Source organism: Meleagris gallopavo, chromosome 1 (genome assembly GCF_000146605.3).
Source record: "Meleagris gallopavo isolate NT-WF06-2002-E0010 breed Aviagen turkey brand Nicholas breeding stock chromosome 1, Turkey_5.1, whole genome shotgun sequence".
Classification (NCBI taxonomy): Eukaryota; Metazoa; Chordata; class Aves; order Galliformes; family Phasianidae; genus Meleagris; species Meleagris gallopavo.
The window spans coordinates 10,453,115-10,470,677 of record NC_015011.2 but is presented as its reverse complement, the minus strand read 5'-3'; the positions used below and the strand labels follow the sequence as shown (position 1 = coordinate 10,470,677).

The 17,563-nt window shown below is 38.5% G+C and overlaps 2 protein-coding genes across 2 annotated transcripts in view; one reads left to right on the top strand and one right to left on the bottom strand.

The window, feature by feature from the left end:
- The first annotated feature begins 6 nt into the window (after window positions 1-6).
- Window positions 7-17,512, top strand: C1H12orf40 (chromosome 1 C12orf40 homolog). Its single transcript, XM_010728647.2, has 11 exons — window positions 7-4,925; window positions 6,716-6,755; window positions 8,396-8,531; window positions 9,267-9,399; window positions 10,149-10,215; window positions 10,653-10,850; window positions 12,731-12,837; window positions 15,345-15,874; window positions 16,122-16,194; window positions 16,821-16,878; window positions 17,441-17,512. Exons 1-11 carry the CDS (start codon window positions 4,903-4,905, stop codon window positions 17,510-17,512), a joined length of 1,437 nt encoding a protein of 478 aa, XP_010726949.1. The 5' UTR covers window positions 7-4,902.
- Window positions 17,513-17,532: 20 nt separating this feature from the next.
- LOC104917425 (ATP-binding cassette sub-family D member 2-like) overlaps window positions 17,533-17,563 on the bottom strand; it is a gene marked incomplete at its 5' end in the record, with an annotated part of 2,453 nt that continues 2,422 nt past the window's right edge. The window contains one exon of the mRNA XM_019611093.1: window positions 17,533-17,561. Within this exon, the coding sequence (XP_019466638.1) occupies window positions 17,533-17,561 (29 nt within the window). The remainder of the gene's footprint in view (window positions 17,562-17,563) is intronic.

The following is a 17,563-nucleotide window of genomic DNA, read 5'->3' as shown; positions in this document are numbered from 1 at the left end:
GCCGGAGGAGGGACTCGGGTCGGAAGCGCGGCCCGGCGGCCGAGGGGCTGCGGGGGGTGGCTTCCTGTCATATGCGGGTGTGTCGCAAAGCGTTTGTCTGCCGTGGATGAGGACGAGCGGATCTGGAAAATGCACTGCAGGCGTTCAGGGAAGTGCAGCTCTCCCCTAGAAATGAGCAGGAGCCCGTTCACCCCGCTGTGACCCAGCACAAGCACAGGCAAACTAAGCCACGTTAGTGTTACGGATGAGTCCTCGGGTAGAGTGCACTGATCAGGGTTAGACAGCAAGGCAAGCTTAGGGGTGAGCAAATGGTTTGAGAGAGCTTTGCTTCTGAAAATCAGGCAGCGCATCCTCAGATGCAGGTGCTGTCCAAAAAGCCCTCGGGCCCAGATCAGCAAAACAGGGCCAGGCAGCATCCATTGCTTGCTCCCTCCTTGGGGGCTGCTCAATTAATTTCCCTAGTGCACTGGAAAGTTGTGTAGAGATGTGGAGTAATCCTGGGACTTACTGGAATTTCTGCCTCTGAGGACAGGACAGAGATCTGGATCAAGGTCCTTGTAGCTCTTTTTTTTTTCTTTCTTTCTTTTTTCGGTTTACAGCTCAAAGCTAGGAAAATGTCAAACTCTGAAGCAGAGTAGTAGCACTAAGTTTCAGTTACTAACCAGGCCTGGGTTCACCGCTGATTACTTTGTCAGCAAAATAAAAAGGTTGCTCAGGGCACCGACAGGATATGTGGCTGAGAAAGCGCCTTGCTGAGGGTTTGTTAGTCTTTAATTCTGATCTGCAGTTAAGCACTTCGCATTCTGGCTTGTGAATATCACAGCGTGCTCTTGTAGCTCTCTTGCCAAACCACAGTTATTTGCAACATTTCATTACACCAGCATTTTCATACTAAGAGGAGAGTTCACAGCTCTCTTTCGGTTCTGCGTGTCTGGTGACCTTTCACTTCAGATCTTTTGGTGGCTTGGTAGCAGAGCTGTGAGTGTGGGTGTACACCCACAATCGGGTCTGCAGGGAGGTTTAGGTAAAGCAAATCTGGCTGTGCAGTGTTTCAGTCAATGAATGCAATATATTTCAATTGTTTTCAATCTGCTACCAACACTGAACGGGACATTGCTTCTAAAATATGCTGCACCATGTACTCTGACATGGTGAGATGAGGTTTCTGGATTTTTTTTAAATTTCAAGCTGTTCATGTACGTACTGGAGTGAGGCTTTGGTTAGAGCCAAGTTCAGCAGAGGATGATCATACAAACCCTTGCTCAGCTAAGTACCTCACTGAAGTGCTTCCGAAGTTTCTGTTGACTTCAGTGTAATCACTTGCATGATTGTGGAAAGGCACCCAGAGAACTAGTTGGCATTATCAAGTGAACCAGTGACAAAACATGCCTTTACATTCAGCACGGGACACAAGATGTCTGACATTTGATTTTGAATTTGTAGTGGAAGAAAATGACCTATGCCTACTTTAGAGAAGCTGTTTGCTATAGGCATATACCCCAGCATACTATTCAAATATAGCCATTTGTTTGGGATCAGGTGATCTAAGCAAAGCAAGAAGGGGTGAAAATGGGAGCGTTACTGTTCTGCCAGTACTCTATTCCTTGTTGTGACTTCAGGGACATCCATGGTTGCTGCTGTAAATTTACATGCTGCGTGACCCATACTTTATGAGAATGTATGCATAAGGGACCTGAGTAGTCTTGTTGACAGTGTAATCCACGGCAGACTGATCACAAACAGCTCTTATTTATGACAATGACCTGATTCTAGACAGAATATGGCTCTAAAAGTGCAAACTGGACACAGGGAGATGGAGAGGGAAAGGGCCCAGTCACAGTGAGCTACTGACTAATGATATCAAATGAAGAATGACACTTCTAATGCTTAGGATCTTAGTACTTATGAACCTTAATATCTGGATTTTTTAGATTTATTTTGTTGTTAGATTAATTTATCATTCCATCATGATAACTCAGCTAAAACCAGCAACTGCAGAATACAATTATGAGAAGGGTTTGTCTATTTGATGCTTTCAAAGTCTCAAATATGTTATGTTCTTTTTTCTTTGCACTGCTAAAGGTTTATCTTCTCATATCTTCAGAAAAAAAAATGCTAACATTTCTGTATTGATTCCTTGCTTGGGTGCACTGTAAACATGAGGTGCATGCTACATACAGGTGTAAGTGGTAAGTAAAATCATGGAACTGGCATCCATTAGTAATGGTTATATTTGCACTGGATCCCAAGAAATTTCCATCCTGGACAGAGGACTTTTAGGTACTCTGCATGTTTTATATAGATATCTACAGATGGATTTAGTTACATAATACTGAATTTCAAGATCAAACATTTGGGGGAAAAATCAAAATAAGGAATATGTGAAATGGACACACACCAAAATAATAAAAAGTAATATTGTAAAATATTTAGATTTAACCGTGAGAGTTTCAGGGCTGGTTTTTTGCTGTTGTTTTGTTTTTCAATTTAGTGATCTCTTCCCCTGTTATAATCTGCACTAGACAAAGTTACTTTGTGAGAAGTAACGTTACAATGGAAGATTCGTGAAGAAGCGTGAGAACCATTTGCAGTTAGTTCTCAGAAATGGTCTAGAAAGACATTTTCCCTCTCTTTCACTCTTTCTAGATTTTGCATAAGCATCACCATTTCACTCAGAGCAAAGACTGTCCTGCTTAAAGAATGAAGAGTATTCAGATCTTCAGGATACATTAATGCTGTAGACAGCAAAAGACACTTCTTGCAGTTTCGTTTTAGTTAGCTTCTTCCTCTCTGGGTTGGGACACAGTGTAGGAGCCAAACATGTGTTTTGAGTCATCCATTCACCAAATCATACTTGATTAATAAGCAGTTCAAAGGGGATTTTCTCAAAGCTGCATGTCAGAATCTGTGTGATCAATGTTTCTATAACCCGCCCTCCTGGAGAAACCTGGTCTTCCATCACTTCCATTATACCACTTTGGACAGCTTTTCAACATCACTTTTAACTAGAGCTGATTTGATAATAAAGAAGCCTGTCAGAGGGGAAATCTCAGTGCTGTAAGACCACAGCTGCTTTATTTTAGTAACAGGTGGAAAGCTGTTCTGAAGATCCTGCATAATAAATACTTTCTGAACAAAGAAACATCAGATTTAATTACACTGAAGAGTTGTTAAAATGTTACAAATACGGAAAATTTTCAGGGTTTTTTTCTTGCTAATACCCGTTTCTGACACACTGAGAGCATCTACTTACTCTCTGTTTATTTCACTTCCTCGAGAAGTAGTTAAGTTCCATGAAGCTCACCATCAGGAACTTTTAAAAATGAACAATGTCCTGCAATTACTTAAAAGTATGGCATCACTGCAAAACACAATCAACTCCTTTGGAGTTTTCAAATATTGACAGTGAAGTTACAATGTTTAGAGTCTCAGGTCTTATTTCAGTGTTTGCCATCGGTGAAGAAATATTTTTAAATTTTATGACCACTTGAAAGGGTGCTTTAGCTTTATCTGGAGAAATGAATTCAGGGAGGGGAAGATTTCTTACATTAAAAAGAATTGTTTGAAGCTGCGAAATCACTTTTCCTTGATTCTACGAAGTGCTGTTACCTACTGGATTCAATAAATCAAGCAGAAATAAAAGTGTAGTTTTTTCCTTAAATCCAGATAATTATGTGGAAGTGTAAGAGTAGGAGTAATACCAATACTATGGTAGGAAAAAAAAGGACATGGTTAGACATAATATTAACATATTAAACATTTACACAGGGTGGAAATACAAAGTAGAAACTGATCAAATGAGTTTAATCTTTCAGTATGATCTGTCATAGTAGCTGATGAGTTGCACATAAACAAACACTTCAAAATCTTCCACATAAAGTATATATATTTATAATCTAATAGTGCAACAATAAACAAGTAGGCTTATTGATCAGAAATATCTGAGCTATCACAACAATAACACATTCTGTCCAATAACTTTGTTCAGTTTAACTGGTTATATTAAAGAAGCAGGCATTTTTCACTTTTCCAATTTTCTAGTCATGGATTCTATAAAAACACTATAAAAATTATAGAAAATGCTTGGCTAATTTTTAATGTTAGTATTCTAACATCTACTCTGAGCACTCTGCTCATTGTTGTACCAACAGCTATCCAACAGGAACCTTGAAAAGTTAAGATAATTCAGTACAGTGACACCATGGGAGATTTATATATAAAATTGTCCTGGTGGTTTTGTAAGTGGCAGCAAGTTGCAGGGACAAGAGCAAGGGAGCTGTGTTGTTCTCTATTCAGTCCTGGGACCTCTCACCCTTTTGTGATGGTGTGCCATTATTTATCTCCAAAACCTTGTCAGGCAGCTCCAAGAATGAGGGTGCCTGCTAGCAACAAATGCTCATTGATTCCCCAGCATCCTGGGGAAGGGCAGCATTCATCTCTTGCCCTACAAACTGTGCCAGTTGCAGCAGTGGCACTACAGGCTGAGCCTGGCAGACTGAATGTCAGCTGTTTTGTAACCCACTCCAACAGCTGTGCACGGGATAGCAAAGAGACTTGTGATTCCTTGGCAAAGGGGAAATGGTTTCTGTCAGCAGACTCTAAGGGACTGGCAGTGGCAGAGGAAGGGTGGCAGCAGCCAGACCATTGCCTCCTGCCCATCAGCCCTTTGCTCTCCCTGTCCTCCTGCTCTCTGTCTCTGTGTCACACTATCCCTCTTCTCTGTTAGCACTGGGAGCATAGAGATCAACAGCTCTGCTGTTGGTTAGGAGCAGGCCCCACAGGAGAGCCCTGCCTGGGGCTGAGAACCCACAGGGGCAACACCTCGTCCTTGTGGCCATCGCCAGCTCTCCCCCTCCCCAGCACTGCCAGGGACAGCCCTCCCTGCTTCCTCAGCAGCAGAAAATGAACTGGGTGGGTGGCAGCCGGTGAGTGAAACGCTTCAGGGCCACCAGAAATGGCTCCATGCCAAGCAGCACAGCTTTGTGTTTCAGGCCTCGTGTCCTCTCAGAGACCCACAGGGCCACGGCATGGCCTGGTGTCCCCTCAGAGACCCGCATGGCCACGGCATGTGGCAGCCCCTATGTCCCCTCACAGACTGCTCATATTTAAGATTCACTGAAATATTAAAATAATTACCTATGGACTGATAACATTAAAAAAAAACAGCATAATACTCAGTTTCTTCGGGTCCTGTACCTCTTACCTATCAGAATTTTAAACCCGACTGTTTTTGTCAACATTTGAAAGTAGCTTTGGTAAACATGGTTTTATACTCATCCTGACACTATATGCAGAATCCAACTAAAATAAAACCTTACGTATCTGTAAGGCTCTCCAGACAAATGGAGTTTCTGAAAGCTGCTGCAGAGGGTTGACCTGGGCTGGTTGTCAGGTGCCTACTCATGTCACGCTGCCACAGGGAGAAAATGTGAAAGGAAAACCTTGTGGCCTGAGATAACAGCATTTTTTGAAAAAAGAAAAGGAAAGTCTGCATGTGAAAACGAAGGGAAAAAAAACAAACTATTCTCTACTCCTTATCCATGGGCAATGTCTAGCCACTTGCTGGGAAGTAAGGCCTCAGCATGAGCAGCATTTGCTTTGGAACATTTGCCTTTGTACAAATGTAGACCCCTGCCTACACCCCCACAATCGTTCTCCTATGTTTTATTGACATCATAAGGTATGGAATAACCCTTTGGTAGATATGGGTAAGATCCTGTGGCTGTGTTCCCATCCCACCTTTCACCCACCTGCAGCCTATGGGTTGGAGCCAGCCCTGCTGTGGTGCCAGCACTGCTCAGTGGTAGCCAAAACATCTCTATGGTGTCATGGCTGTTCTGGCAACATGTGCAGAGCACAGAACTATGTGGTATACCTCATATATACATATATAATTTATATTTATATACTTTATTTGTATAATTATATACAAATTTATATGCATGTGTTCAGAAAGAGTGTGGGTCCTTTCCAACTCAGGATATTCCATTCTGAGTGCTATAAATTTGGAGATAGTATTTAAAAAAAAAAGGAAAAAAAAGTTCCAAGGATCTATTCCATGTTTCTAACCATTAAATAAATATGCAACTCTTACTTGACCCAAACATTGTACCCATATTCAATGTGTTCTCAACAGTGACCCAGAACTCCAATTTTAAGCATGGTGTCCTGCAACCAATTGATTTAAAACTATGTTTAACAAGTAGTTAAGGTATAGCACAAAAAACAGCAGCTCAATACAAGTTGTACTGACAATCTCTTTAATCTCTCTTATTTTTTTCTGAATGTTCACAATATGCCATAATGTCCTGAAAGGCAGAAAGGTGCGATGTGCTCTTTTGCTTTCTTTGTTAATGTGGTTTTGTAACTGTGTTGCATCATGAAATTGAAAATTAGAATAAAGATTGACAAAGATTTCTTGCTGTGTTTTAAAAGAAGTGAAGAATTGATGAATTGTTTCATTGCAAGTTAAATACCTGAAAGTTTTTTTTCTGAATGTTCGATATATTTTATATCCCTGACATAGAATGGGAACATAGCCTTACTTAGGTAAACCAGGACCAGACAAAGTGACTTCAGCAGAGTTATGTTGTCTTCGCTACCTCAAGGTTTGACCCATTATAGCTGAAATTGCTTGCAAAATTCTCAGTAACATTTACGTGAAGCTCAAGGTTACGCCTTTATAATTAAAACAATAATTATTTGCATCTTTCAGGAGCAGAGTCATACTAAAGCAGGAAAGGAGAAAGCAAAAGGTAAATGTTTCTAGCCACCATGGATTTTATGTTATGCAAACGATTGTGTTGTTTCACTGTGAAAAATCTTTCAAAGCAATAGGAGTGATGCACAGAACTGTAGCATAACACTTATGTGTTTGCCTACTTAACTTTTAGAACAGAAGTCTTTTTCTAGGTTTACTACACTGAATTCCAGCAGCAAGAGGAGGGAAGAGAAGAAGGCATGAATGAACACTTGAATGCTCCCAATTTAAATTTTACTGAAGTATTTCTGGTACTACATTTTGCTTGCTGAAGCAACAGCTATTTTCAGTAGATGCTAACACCCTGGAAAGTTAAAGATTGTGATACAATATGGTGGAAAACAGTTATCAAAAAACATGTTGGGTATATTAATCACACATAATCTACAAGATAAATCCCTTGTCAAGTAATTCAGGATGACAAAAAGAAAAGTTCAGAAGAAAAGCCTGTCCTTTTTTTGTCTTATGGCCTTCAGTTTTCAATATCCTTCTTCTGTTTAAAGATGTACCATTAATTTATTCATTTTTGGGGCTTGCTACTAGTGATTTTTGAGATGATTATTAATACTTCCACAAAATGGAGATTTTCTTTACCTAATGTCTACTAATAGAATTCCAGTGTTACGCAGAATTATCTGCTTGATATATTTAGAATTACAGTCATATTTCTTTTTGTTCCTTGCAACATAAAGCATTTCCAAAGTCCTGGTCATAGAGGTTTTTCTTCTTTCCCTTTTGTCTCTCTCTTCTTTTTTTTCTTTTTTTCTTTTTTTTGGTCACAAGACCCTATTTGTTGCATGAAGGAAGAGAAGTTTGAAGAACAATACAGTCTTTGTGTCAATTTAGATAGCCATGACTAATAATCTCGCTGACTTATTTGCCTAATGGTTTATATAAACTGCCTAAAAAGCACGGGTTTAATTTTTTTTAAAGACTTCTTTTCCTTGCAGGATTTTGAGATGTCTTTTACTTTAAAAAATGCTTTTAATGATCACATACAGAAGTTGAGACGCAAGTATATAAGGACTAAGTTTTTGGCATCAAGAGAACAATGGCCTATTTTGAATATCAGAGAATCAGAGAATGATTTGGGTTGGAACAGACCTTAAAGCCCATCCAGTTCCAACCCCCTGCCATGGGCAGGGTTGTCACTCACCAGATTAAGGCTCCATCAAAGCTCAGAGCCCCATCCAACCCAGCCTTGTACACTTTCAGGGATGGAGCATCCACAGCTTCTCTGGGCAGTCTGAATAGTGTGTCACCACTCCAAAAGGAAAAAAATATCTTGTAATATCTAGTCTAAATCTCCCCTTTTCCAGTTTAAAACCATTCCCCCTTGTAATGTCATTGTCAGATCATGTAAAAAGTCAATCTCCCTCTAGTTCACAAGCTCCATTTAAGTTCTGCAAGGCTGCAGTGGAGTCTCCTTAAATATGAACAAATTATACTAGAATTATTTTTCAAAATAATAAAAATAAATCAAGTGATAGTAGACTGAATGTGTGAATTTGGAAAAATTTAAACATGTTTTTATTTATAAGAATTGCATCAAAATATTTATACATTCCACTGAAGTGGTATGAAGCTTCTGTGAGAAACTTATTCTCTTTTTTAATCTCTCTTTAAAAAAAATAGGAATTCTTTGAAAAGAAAAAACTTAAATCAAAGATGAAGCTTCTGGGAGTATCATCTCCTAAAAGTTCAGCAGTCAGCTTAGATCTCCTCAATCTATATGTTGTTAACCAGATATCGACCAAAAAAGACAGCACTGGTGAGTTTATGGTAACAGTGTTCTGACCTCATTCCTAACAGAATCAGTTATCTTTTATTATCACTGCTACTATTTCTTTTTCCATTGTGTTGTAACTTAATGCTTAAATAGTCATTTATTTAAAAACTAAAAAATAGCAATTAAATACAACAATAATGACTGAGTAAAAAGTGAGGACATAAGAAAAATCAAATGACCTATTTCAGCTTTGTAGCCTTGCACACTTATGAATTTCCCATGAATGCCATGTATTAATTTTACCCTATCTCCACATCTTTTTCCTTTTGCCATTAAATTGGACCATTTGTGTTCCACTTATAGTACAGTAACTTTTTTTTTTTAATAGAAGGTTTGTTCTACCCAGAGTATCTTTGTTATAAGCTGTCATTAAGCTCCCCTCAAATTCTCTACAACTTGAGTTCTAACTCGTATCTTCTGTGACATATTCATAAACTAAAGGAGTTTAGTTGCTGTCCTATGCTCAGAAAGATTCGAAGGTGGCTGATTAGGGCAACAGAGCCTGTCCACAGACAGCAGTTGCCCCACAATTTTGTGCTATGGTGCCAATTAGAATAGAGCTCTTACATTACTGGTAATAAAACAAACCAGAAGTTTGAAATGGATTAACAGTTTGAGAAACCCAAAACAACATCTTTGGTACTGTAATGAAAAATGAGGGAGCTCAAAGCTTACTCTCTAAGTCCAGTGCTGACCTTCCAAATATTTTCACCACAGGCAACCTGAAAAAGCCAGTCCATGTTGATATAACTGAAAATGTAAAGGCACCTTTTAGAAGGAGCAACCTAGAGCTTCCCAAGTCACCACTACGAAACCAATTTACAGCACACTTAGATGACATCAAGAACAGGTACTTGTTTAAAACAGGAAGTAGTTAAGCAATATTAAAGTTCTGTAAAAGGTGTTTCACAATTTATTTTCGTTTGATTTCTAAAATTAAAAAGGTTACCACTGCGGTAAAAATCTACTTTGTGTATATTTATTAACATGGATGAAAGCACGTACTTTGATGGCAACAAGATAACTGGGAGAAGGGTCTAGGCTAATACAGTAGCACAGGAGCATAGAAAGACTAATCTGAAACTGGTTGATCTCCTGATCTTTTGATCAGCGGATCCCTTTTACCTCTGTGCTCATGAGTGTCTTGCCTTGAAAAGACTGAACAAATATTTATTTGGGGTATTAAGTATGCCTAAATAGACACAGCTAAGACACAGTGTTTTCACGACTGCTTCTGACATTCCAGGGATACTCTTATCGTCAGAGTAAGGAAACGTACTCTAAACTCAGAACTTACACAAAGTTCAGAACTTTAAATATACAGATGTATTGCTTTATTCATGTCATGTTGTTCATACTCTGTGTTCCTCTCACGGAGCAGACTATTCAAACAGCATTTTCTGCTTACATTGTTTGCCATCCGATTTCAGGCATGCTTAAGTGACTGATTTACAGACTGGCTGCTCAAAATTGCATACAAATCAAGGGTTTTTTAAACATCTGGAGAAATACTGTTAAATTATTTTGAAATTCCTGGTTAGGAAGTTTTTGATCTTATAGATCTTACATTTCAGAGGCTGTTTTTATTCATTTCACAAGGTTACAAGAGCAAGTACTGGACAGCAGAAGGCAGCATCTCTTAGAAAAAGAAAAATACCAACATAAAGTAAGTTTATCGTTCTCAGTGATGTCAAGTTAAAAATATGTAGCAATGTTTTTTTTAAGTGCTTTTTCATAATAATCAGATTTAATGAGTACTTAAATGTGTAAAGGCTTCTTCTTTAAGACTACATTGATGTGTTAATTGTCAATCATATTTCATACTTTTTTTTTTCTGCTGTTTCTTATGAATATTATGAAAAGCTCCACTCGTTGGGGCATTCTCCAAAACATTTAGAAATACCTGTGCTCTGAACTAGTCACAAAGGACACATTATGGGAAAGAGACTAGGGCCAACATATCAGAGTATACGAACATTTTTTCTTGCATATAGTATATCTGAAAAGAGATGTAAAAAATTTAGAAAGGCTGGATCCTTTTCAACTATACTTAGATGATAACAATGTTAGATAAATCAAATCTCTTTGCTATCTCTTATCTAGTTAACACAAGTAACAGAACTAACTTATGCTGAATGTACGGAACATGAAGACAACACAGCAACAACTTTTAGCACCTGTCCATTGTCCCCTTCTATTTTTTGGTCCTCTAACTGTGCACAGTTTTCAGAAGAAAATTTCAATACAAAACTAATGGGTGACCCTTGGGAACAGACTTACGAAGATAAGCTAAAGAAACAGGTTTGATTAATATTTTATTACTTTCTCTATTTGAGGCATAGAATTAGCGTTATGGTGAAGATAATGATTAACAAGAAAAAATTCTAGGCTGGTGGCAATGAATATTCCATAAATACATATGTATTTCTTTCACTGGTCTGGAATAGATTTAATTTGAGCCTTTGTTCACTGAGCTTTCAGTACTGTTGATATCTGCAGAAAGACTGCATTGGTGAGAACAGTTTCTTAGTGACAAGAAATAAACAAATGTTATGTATATGCAAAAACCAGGAAAGTACTAGTTTTTATCAGCCTCACCTCTGTCCCTGAAAAGATTATGGAAGCTGACCTCCTGGATGCTGTTTAAAGTTCTGTGAAGAACAAGAAGGTGTTTGAGAGAAGTCAGCATAGGTTTACCATGGTCATGCTACGCTATGCCTGACAAGCCTAATTCTGTGATGAAATGATTGCCCTGTGGATAAGGAACAGCAGTGGATATTATTTACTATGACCTTAGGAAGGCTTTTGATAAGGTTTTCTGTGGTATGTTAGTAGCCAAAGTGGGGTGGTATGAACCAGATGAGTGGGTGACAGATTGGGTAAAAAAAAGTCAGCTGTACCATTTTGCTGAAAGTCCATGGGTTAAAGTCTAATTGGCAACTGGTCAATAATGGCAGGAATGCCCAGGGTTTAGTATCGAGTCTGATACATCTTATCAGATACATGATTTGGACAACAAGACAGATTGTACCCACAACATCACAACAGGTTCATAAATGAAACCAAAAATTGTCAGAGCAGTCATTACAGTAGCAGGGCTGCTATTTAAAGGCATCTTGGGAATCTGAAGGCTGACAGGAACCTCATGAAGTTCAACACAGAGAAATGCATGTCTTGCATCTCAGAAGAAATAACCCCACGTATCTGTGCAAGTGGGGATTTGACTGAGTAGGCAGCAGCTTTGCAGGCAAGGACCTGTGGGTGCCAGAGGATAACATGTTGTACATGAGTCAGCAGTGCATCCATGTTGCAGGAAAGGCCAGCTAAATAAGGGCTGTGTTAGAAAGAGCTTATCCAGCACTCAAAGGCAAGTGATTATTCCCCTACAAAAAAAACCAAACAACAACAACAAAAAAAAAACATGTTAGAACACATCTGAAATACTGTGCCCACTTTGAGTCCACCCCAGTCCAAAAGAGAGATCAACAAACTGGAGGAAGACTAATGGAGGGCCACAAAAATGTCAAGGGGATTGGAGCTCCTGATGAACATGGAGACTGAATGAAGAGGATTTGCATAGCATGGGTAAGAGAAGGTTTGAAGAGAATGAGGAGGGAACTAATTGCTGTCTTCTAGAATCCAGACAGGACAGAGCCAGAGATTCCCCGTGTAATGACAAGTAGTAAAAATCACAAGTTTAAACACTGGAAATTCTGCTTGCGTAGAAAAAGTTGTTACAAAAGTATCTGAGCACCAAAATAGGTGCTCAGATCCTGAACACATCTGAGCAATCTGGACTGAAGCTGGCCTTGCTTTGAGCAGGAGGGTAGGTTAGGTTCCTCTCAGAGCCTTTCCTTACAGTAGCATTCCACGGTTTTGTCTTCTTCAGTGAAGCTTCAGCTTGCTACAGCCTATCCAGCTTGCTGATATTATGGGGGCGTGGGATACTTAAAAAGATGTTTTGCATACTAGAGGTGACATGCAAATATAAAGAAGTATGAATTATACAGAACTCACTTGGGTGGTAATGTCTTGGCCTTTACTGGAAAGATAAAATCAAGTGAAAAATAAGCAAAAGAAACTAAGATAGAAAATATGTATATTGTTTGCAAACCCAATTTTGAATTTTAAAACACTGAAACTATGGATACAGAATTTTATAACTTGGACCATTTTCTCAGTCAAGAAGTATTTCTGAGCAAGACCCTTGGATTTCAAATCACTCAAGCCAGTGTATTTTCAGGAAGTCTGAGACAGAGCCTCAGGATCTACTTGAGCCATTGCACAGGTAGGCTGCCTTCTTGATTTTACATTAGAGAAATAGTTACCACTAAGTTAGAGGAATATTAAAATCATCTGAAATTTATTTCCATGTGATTTTTCACTGATTTTTAGTGCTCTTGAATAGGAATTGAAATCAAATAGAAAGACTGAACAAGCAGAGCTATTAAAATTTGCTGAAAGACAGTAAAATGTGATTTTGGTAGGCTTTTGGAACCATGGTCTATTTTTGTGGTGTTGTAAACAGGATGGTATTGTGTAATTCATCCAGAAGCATGGATTTAGTAAGGGGATTTGCCAAGAGAAGGGGAGCTGCTGGCACTCTCATTACTTCTGCTCATTGTAACAAGTGATGACTCCAATGCCTCAGCACTTGAGCAACTTCACTTACATTACTTACATTGAGGATTCCAGGAAAAAAGTATTTACTCTGCTATTTCATATGCAATTCTGCTGTGGCTTTTTTAAAATTATCGTTCTTTTATAATTGTTTAAAATACTTTTATGAAAACATAGAGGTATGGACAGAACATGAGAGAATGGACAGAAGCTTTGAACTGATTTCTCTGTGCACGTGCTGATTACGAGTATTTCAATCAGGGAGGGTTTAAGGCCAGACAAATTTGTACTGTTTGTTTCCAGGAGTTCTTACCTTCTATCTAGGGGTCTTATTTTCCATTTTTCTTTTTATTCTGTAAGTCTGCTCAAGGTTGCATCAATCTCTAGATGTGAATGAGGTAGAGCCATAAAAAGGTCATCTATTATTTGGCAGTTCCTGAGTGCCAGCAGCTTGTTTGCCTGGGGCACCAAGGCACTGAGTAGCTCACTGATGATGTGATATAAGATGGACATATGAGCTTCTACTCTTAGCCATCTGAACATTCTCTCTCCTCATGGATTTCCTGGTTTCTCCAGCAAAGCCCAAAATCAGGATAACATTCACCTTGCCATATATCTTGGTAACTTCCTGACAAGTATCTTGATGTTAAAGCCCTATGTAACCTTACATTGCCTAAATCTCCCTCTTAATTTCTCCACAGACTCTCAGGCCTGCACCCTGCTTATGACACCTCCCACGGTCCTCTGCCCATTCATGACTCACTGACAACATTCCACCTCCTTTTCCAGCAATTCGTCTGATCCATTTTTTTGTTTTGTCCATGTTTTGTTTTCATCCATTACACTCATTAATTCTTTTATCTCAATAACTGTCAGTTCTCCTGAGAGGGAGTTTCTTTTGATCTATATGAGAAGTATGAACTTACACAATCATTTAATGAAAATGCAATGATGTAATAACCGTGCACCAATCTGGGCCCCGTGACCCTTCATGGTCATTAAATATTGACTAAAAATGTAGGTGCCCTCTATTTTTCACTCTGTGACATACTTGTCCATCTCCTCACCTACAATTACCTTTTACACAGCATTACAAAATGTTTAGAATGGAAAAGGAGCTTCTGTACTGCACCCAAAATGTTTTGACCTTCCTCACTTGAATGCATCCAGGTTTCTCCCGAAACAAACTCCAGTGTGATTAGTCTTTTAAAACTAAGGCATGGGTTTTACATAAGTAGAGAGCACAACTTCCTCCCTTAAGTTCTCTAGGATCTTTTTCCAATTCCAAGTGTTTTCTGGTCAAGATATTACAGAATTTTTCTTCAGTAAGTTTTTACTCTAATACATTTCCTTTCCAAGTTCCATTGATAGCACTGCTCTTTTAATTTATTAATTTATTTTAAAATAAAAGGCATGTTTTGTATTCTCTGTGTCCCAGAAAACTCTTAACTCTCTGCTCAGATCTTCAGAAAGGTCAGTCAAGAGACCAAGCTTAGAAAGAAGTGGTAAAAAAAGTTAGAGTAAGATCCAAGTAAGTGAGTGCACGACAGCTTTCATGTTAATGATAAGCATGATAGCATCTTCAAAGGCACTATTATGAGAAGAAGGGGAGGGAAATACGAGCAAAAAAAAATGTCCAACTGGTCTTCTAACTCTAGATCAGAAAAATTCTGTGCTTAAATAGGGTTACTGAGCAATGCTACGCAAGAAGTCACTGCTAAAGAGACCAGGAATAAACAAGGCGTGGATCTTACTGTGGGTTTTCAGTACAAGAGCGAACTGTTCGATACCTTTTTACAGATCCAAGAAGCTGTCATCCTCTTTTTTTCACTTTTAATCCAAAGTGTTTGGCCATTTGAGTGGAGCAGCAGTGACATACTGTGGTTGGTTTTATAAATCACAGTTCCCTACTGAATGAGATGACATGCTGCGTGTCTCAGTGTGTTTGGAGACGTTGTGAAAGAGCCCTGCTTCAATCAGCCTTACTGCATGTATAAATAAAACACAGGACACTCATTCTGTGGAAATAACATGCATTCAGAACAGAAGCAAGTGTGTTGAGCAGTGAAGACTTTGAAATTTTGTATTAATTTGATAATCTGTAGAGTTAGCAGTTAGTATTTTGCTTATTTGTGTACAAAGCAAGTTATAATTTTTTCTCCCCTTCCTCCAAAGGCTAGACTATATGAATTCTGCCAGGAAAGATCCAGTGATAATGGCCAGTAAAGAATCAGAAAACACTGAAGGAATAAAAGAACTATTGTTTGGTGTCATGAAAGAAACTGCAGACCTGAGAGTTCCTCAAGATGAAACTGATTGTCCCTTTCTGTCCCTGTTTGGAGACGAGAGCCAACCAATCTATAATAAAGCTTCCACAAAGCATTGTAATCCTTTTGTTAACCAAAACACTGCTCCCGTTTTTCTCATTGATCCCGATGATAGCAATCAAATGACCAACAGAAACTATACATACAATAGTGGAGAGGCTCATCCTGCAATTAATGCAAGAAAAAATTCTGTAGACAGACACCGTAAAGGGCTTTTCACAGCTCCAGAACAGGCTTTATGTAAAAACAACAATGCACCACTTGCAAACTACAAGAGAAGCAGCCTTCATAAAACCCACCTTCAGGACAGTCATGATGGACAGCTCTACTTGATTTCGCCTGGGAACAAAGAGAAACCCTCAACATCTGAAAACAGTGGTGAGTGTCAACAAGTTAGGGATGTATATTCTGTGTTTTATTCTTCTTTCATCTCATGCTACTTTTTTTTTTTACAAACAGATGTGTGTTTGCCCTGACCCAAAACGTGTTATCAATCTTTGGATTGCAGCAATTCAATTTTAAATCCACTTAGTAAACTTACTTTTACAAGTTGACAGAAGGAGTTCTTTTCAAACTGTATTTATGCTCTTTCATTTTTAAATTGAGGTTTACTTTTTGATTTTAGAAACATATGCTTATTATCGTGATCAGCAGATTAATTTAAAGGAGAACATGCAGAACAATTTAAGAAATAAAAGGTGAGTGTAATAAAAATTGTCAGTCTATTAATTAGTGATAACTGCAGGGACCTTTCTGAACCTCCTTAGACAGGAGAAATCCTGTCTAAGAGGACAAGGTGGCAAAAATTCTAAACAATGTTAATGAAGACCCAAGTTATCCCAGTGAAAATAATGATGACTAACGTGAATAAACTTATGTGTATGTAAGCTATCTGTTGTACCATTCTACACCTGCTTTTAATAACTAAACAGAAAGATTCTTTGATAGGATAGTTCTGAGTCCCTACAGGTAAGCTGTTGCTCTGGTCTGACCTCTAGGAGACCCTGTCCACTTCCATTGCCTACAGAGAAAATCAGTGTCTTTTCTGCACCAAATGTGGCATATGTGAGTGCCCCACGTTTTACATTAAGGTAGTTTTGTCACATATCCACAGTCACCTCATACTACGTTTTACAAACACACAAACAAACAAACAAAAAACCTTAGAGATTCTTGTTGCTAAATCTCAGGTTCAGAAATAAATTCCAATATTTCCGTAGGGAAAACATTTCCTGACTATTGGGGGAAAAAAAAAAAAAATTTAGAAAGCAGACAAAAGCACGGGAGAAATCACTTACCAGAGAGCTCTGTTTGCATCCCATAGAGAGGAACCTGTGAAGGAATCGGTCTGGAAACAGAACCAGCTTTTTGAATTAGAAGAGGTAACTTTTCATAAACATTTTTTGCATTACCTACTACCAGAGTGTTTACATCATTCATTTAGTGTAGAAAAGAAGTATCCAGAACAGTTAGAAATTGAAATTACTTTATCTGAATTAACTTCTGTGGAATCTCCTTTTCTTTGTTGCTTTATATGGAAAGTCCAGAAAGAACAATTTCTAGTTAAGTGGTTCAGATAACAGTCTTTTCAGGTCCATAATAGTCTGATTCACATCCAAGCTGATGCCTGAAATACATCTTGTAAGGTACTCTTTACCCCACGTTATGATTCTGAGGCAGTGTCCAAAGACCGTATGGAGGATATTTCAGTATTGTAATGAAGTTTTCTGCCAGTATATATATATAAAATCTTCTGTAGATGTTTTGCCCATAGCAGTCACCCAGGTACGTACAGTACTGCTCAGGGGTTTTGTATTCCTTAACATAGTTTGTAGTGAACTGCAAGGTGTACTCCTCCATGTAATAGAGAAACTGAATGTTCTTCACTCAATTAACCCAAGGCACTGATCCAGTTCACTCACTATTAATGCTTGTTTTTGAAAGTTTGTAAAAGCACAGCGGAAAGAGTGCAACTCCGGAGTGAGCTCAAACCTTCACAGGATGGAGCAGGGTTAGTATCATTTGGATACAAATAGTTACAAATCAGATTTTTTTTTTTTTTTTTCT

Excerpts from the sequence above, each read along its gene's own strand:
- C1H12orf40 (XM_010728647.2), top strand. The coding sequence starts at position 4,903 with ATGAACTGGGTGGGTGGCAGCCG. Across the intron at positions 15,875-16,121 it reads CTCAACATCTGAAAACAGTG|AAACATATGCTTATTATCGT; the intron begins GTGAGTGTCAAC and ends TTTTGATTTTAG. Across the intron at positions 16,195-16,820 it reads AACAATTTAAGAAATAAAAG|AGAGGAACCTGTGAAGGAAT; the intron begins GTGAGTGTAATA and ends TGCATCCCATAG.